We start from the raw sequence: 3740 nt of genomic DNA, 5'->3' as shown, positions 1-3740 counted from the left end.
TTTTCAGATTAAACTAGAAAATAACAAAAGAATTTTGCTAGAGTTTAAGTTCCTTTGGCGTTTTTCCTATTCGCATTTGATATTTTGACGAGTTGTTGGTTTTGGTGAGCTTGCAAGGATCCGCAGGCTAAAATCATGGGAAACAACGGTGAAAATACCAACAACGCCGCACCAGTCCACGTCAATGGCCAGCAACATAATGAGCTCATGGCGATGCTTGCCACCATGAGGGAGGAGCTGCGAGACACTCGTGAGCGTGTTGCGCGTCTTGAGCCACAACAACCGAGGGCTCTCAACGCGGATCTTCCACCAGCTCAGACGAATGTGCGAGCCAACCGTAACCCTAATCTTGAGGACTCGGAGTCAGACAGCATGCCGGAACTAGAAGAGGATCAACCTCCTGACCCTTTGAACCGGCGCCACTAGAGGAGATAAGATCCTTTGCTCAGAAACAGGCCGAGAGAACAAGAGCGTAGGGAAGTTAACAATAACATGAAACTAATGCCACCTACTTTTGCAGGCAAATCAAACCCTGAGGTTTATCTAGATTGGGAGAGGCGCTTGGAGTATATCTTCGAGTGTTACGGCTATGGTGAACTCAAGAAGGTTGCGTTAGCTGTATCTCAGCTCAACGACAACGCATTGGCATGGTGGGATCGCACCGTAGCTGAGAGGAGGCTACAAGTCTTTGGTCCAATTCAAACGTGGCACGACATAAAATATCTACTGAGGTTGAGGTATGTGCCAGAACATTATCATAGGGACTTACAAAAGCGTTTTCGTAAGTTGACACAGGGATCAAGGAGCGTTGAGGAGTATTTTGAAGAGTGTGCGAAACTCATGAACTCTTTGGAGTTAGAAGAGTCCGAAGAGGCTCTTATGGCTCAGTTTGTCGATGGCCTTCAAGAGAGAATAGCTCGGAAGGTGGAGCGGGTTAAGTATAGTGGCTTACATGAGCTACACCTCTCGGTGCAAGTGGAGCAACAAATCAAGAGAAAATCATCTCTTTCAAACCGAGGCCGAAACATTCAGCCTTGGCAAGCCAGCACCAGCGAACCACTAGATAAAGGCAAAGCTGTAGAGATCGAGTCTCGATTCAAAGGCAAACCCACCGAACCTCCAAAATTCAACAAGCCGGAACAAGGTAAGTTTCAAAACACTAGTCAAGCTAGAACCCGAGACATTTTTTGTTTCAAGTGTCAGGGAGACTGCCCCAACCAACGGATCATGATCGTTATCCCAAGTGGTTATGAGTCTCAAGATGAAGCCGAGATGGAGGTAAACAGTGAAGAGGAAGATGTAGAGTACCCCAAAACTGGAGAGTATCTATTGGTGACCCGGAGGGTTTTGAGCGTTCAAGTGAAACCTGAAGAGACGGTCCAACGAGAGAACTTGTTCCACACGCGATGTACAATCAAGAACAAGGTATGTAATCTAGTTATAGACGGTGGATCTTGTACTAACGTGGCTAGCAAGTTCATGGTGGACAAACTAGGTCTTGAAAAGACAAAGCACATGCAGCCCTACAAGCTACAATGGCTTAATGATGCCACAGAGCTCAAGGTAACCGAGCAAGTTACCGTACCATTCAGCGTTGGTAAGTACCGAGATGAGGTGCTATGTGATGTGGTGCCAATGCAAGCCGGACATTTGTTACTAGGTCGACCTTGGCAATTTGACAAAGTCACCCTACACAACGGCCGCACCAATTACTATAACTTCACACACATGGACCGTAAGTTTAACTTAGGACCCTTAAGTCCAAGTCCATCTGAAGTTCACGAGCTTCAAAGTAAGATGACTCAAGAGTGTAAGTCCTATAAGTCTAGCTTATATATTACCTTTGGAGAATTAATTCGTGCTTTAAGTGCCGATGGCACTATATTACTAATGTTTTACAAAGAATGTCTAAGCGCAGAATCAAAAGATATGGAGATCCCACCAGAGGTCAGCGCCTTATTAAACAGGTACAAAGACATGTTTCCTGAAGATATCCCTCCTGGCCTCCCACCTCTGTGAGGCATAGAGCACCAGATCGATCTTGTTCCAGGTTCAGCGCTTCCCAACAAGGCTTCTTATCGCATGAACCTGCAAGAAACAAAGGAGTTGGAGAGACAAGTGCAAGAACTCATGGACAAAGGGTACATCAGAAAATCACTTAGCCCCTATGCTGTGCCTGTTCTACTGGTCCCCAAGAAAGATGGTAGCTGGAGGATAAGCGTCGATTGCCGAGCCATCAATAACATAACCATCAAGTACCAGCATCCGATCCCACGTTTAGACGACATGCTTAACGAGCTCGGTGGAGCCACTATCTTCTCCAAGATAGATTTAAAGAGTGGATATCATCAAGTAAGGATGAAGGAAGGAGATGAGTGGAAGACGGCCTTCAAAACCAAATAAGGCTTATACGAATGGTTGGTGATGCCATTCGGCCTCACAAACGCACCGAGCTCCTTTATGAGGCTCATGAACCAGGTTCTACGGTCTTATATTAGTAAATTTGTTGTTGTCTACTTTGACGACATACTCATTTACAGTAAAGGACCATCTGATCATTTAACTCATCTTGAGCTCGTTCTAAAAACACTATGAAAAGAAGGTCTTTATGCCAACCTGAAGAAGTGCATCTTTTGTACTGATAAACTTGTTTTCTTAGGTTTTGTAGTAAGCAGGAAAGGGCTACAAGTCGATGAGGAAAAGATCAAAGCCATACAAGAGTGGCCTATGCCTACTACAATAGGGCACATGAGAATTTTTCACGGCCTAGCTAGCTTCTACAGACGGTTTGTGTGAGATTTCTGCACGATAGCAGCACCCCCTAACAGCCGTTATCAAGAAGAACGTTCCATTTGCTTGGGGGGCAGCTCAAGAAAAGGCTTTCAACACCCTCAAAGAAAAACTTACGTGAGCACCGGTCTTGGCATTGCCTGACTTTGATGAAATGTTCGAAGTGGAATGCGACGCCTCAGGCTTGGGCATAAGAGCTGTCCTGCATCAAAGAAAGAGGCCAGTGGTGTTCTTCAGTGAGAAGCTCAGTGGGGCTACCCTTAATTACCCCACGTATGACAAAGAGCTGTATGCTCTTATACGGGCTCTCGAGACTTGGCAACATTATCTGTTGTCCAAGGAGTTTATCATACACACTGACCACAAGACTTTAAAGAAATGGAAAGGCCAGACATCACTCAAACGGAGACATGCAAAGTGGTTAGAATTTATAGAGACGTTCCGCTACATCATTAAGTACAAGAAGGGCAAAGAAAATGTGGTGGTTGATGTACTCTCTCGGAGACACGCATTGATTTCCACAATGGAGGCCAAAATTTTTGGGTTTGAGCACATCAAGACCCAATACCAAGACGACCCCGAGCTCGGAGAATGCTATCAAGAATGCCTTAAAGGGCCCTACGGTTCGTTTTATTTACAAGACGGGTTCCTTTTTAAAGATAAATGTTTGTGTATTCCGCAGGGTTCCATGCGGGAAATGGTGCTTAGTGAAGCACATGGAGGAGGACTAATGGGGCATTTTGGAGTGGATAAGACCCTGGCTGTAATGATGGACCATTTCTATTGGCTACACTTAAAGAAAGATGTGGAACCGTTCTGCGCCAAATGTGTCCAATGTCACAAAGCCAAATCCAGGTTACACCGTCACAGTCTTTTTATGCCATTACCTATACCTAACACTACAAAAAAAAAAGAGTTTTACATCACTTAATTTGTGTCACATAAATTAA

General features: G+C 44.9%; 1 protein-coding gene across 1 annotated transcript; it reads left to right on the top strand.

Annotated features, from left to right (window-relative positions):
• Positions 1–492: 492 nt before the first annotated feature.
• On the top strand, positions 493–2403 carry LOC112084365. Its single transcript, XM_024153486.1, has 2 exons — positions 493–1810; positions 2051–2403. The coding sequence occupies exons 1-2, from the start codon at positions 493–495 to the stop codon at positions 2401–2403; spliced, it is 1671 nt and encodes a 556-aa protein (XP_024009254.1).
• Positions 2404–3740: the final 1337 nt, after the last annotated feature.

This window comes from Eutrema salsugineum, unplaced genomic scaffold (genome assembly GCF_000478725.1).
Source record: "Eutrema salsugineum unplaced genomic scaffold, Eutsalg1_0 scaffold_4, whole genome shotgun sequence".
In the NCBI taxonomy this organism is placed as follows: domain Eukaryota; kingdom Viridiplantae; phylum Streptophyta; class Magnoliopsida; order Brassicales; family Brassicaceae; genus Eutrema; species Eutrema salsugineum.
Note: the sequence above shows the minus strand (reverse complement) of the source record. Positions and strands in the feature narration are given on the sequence as shown.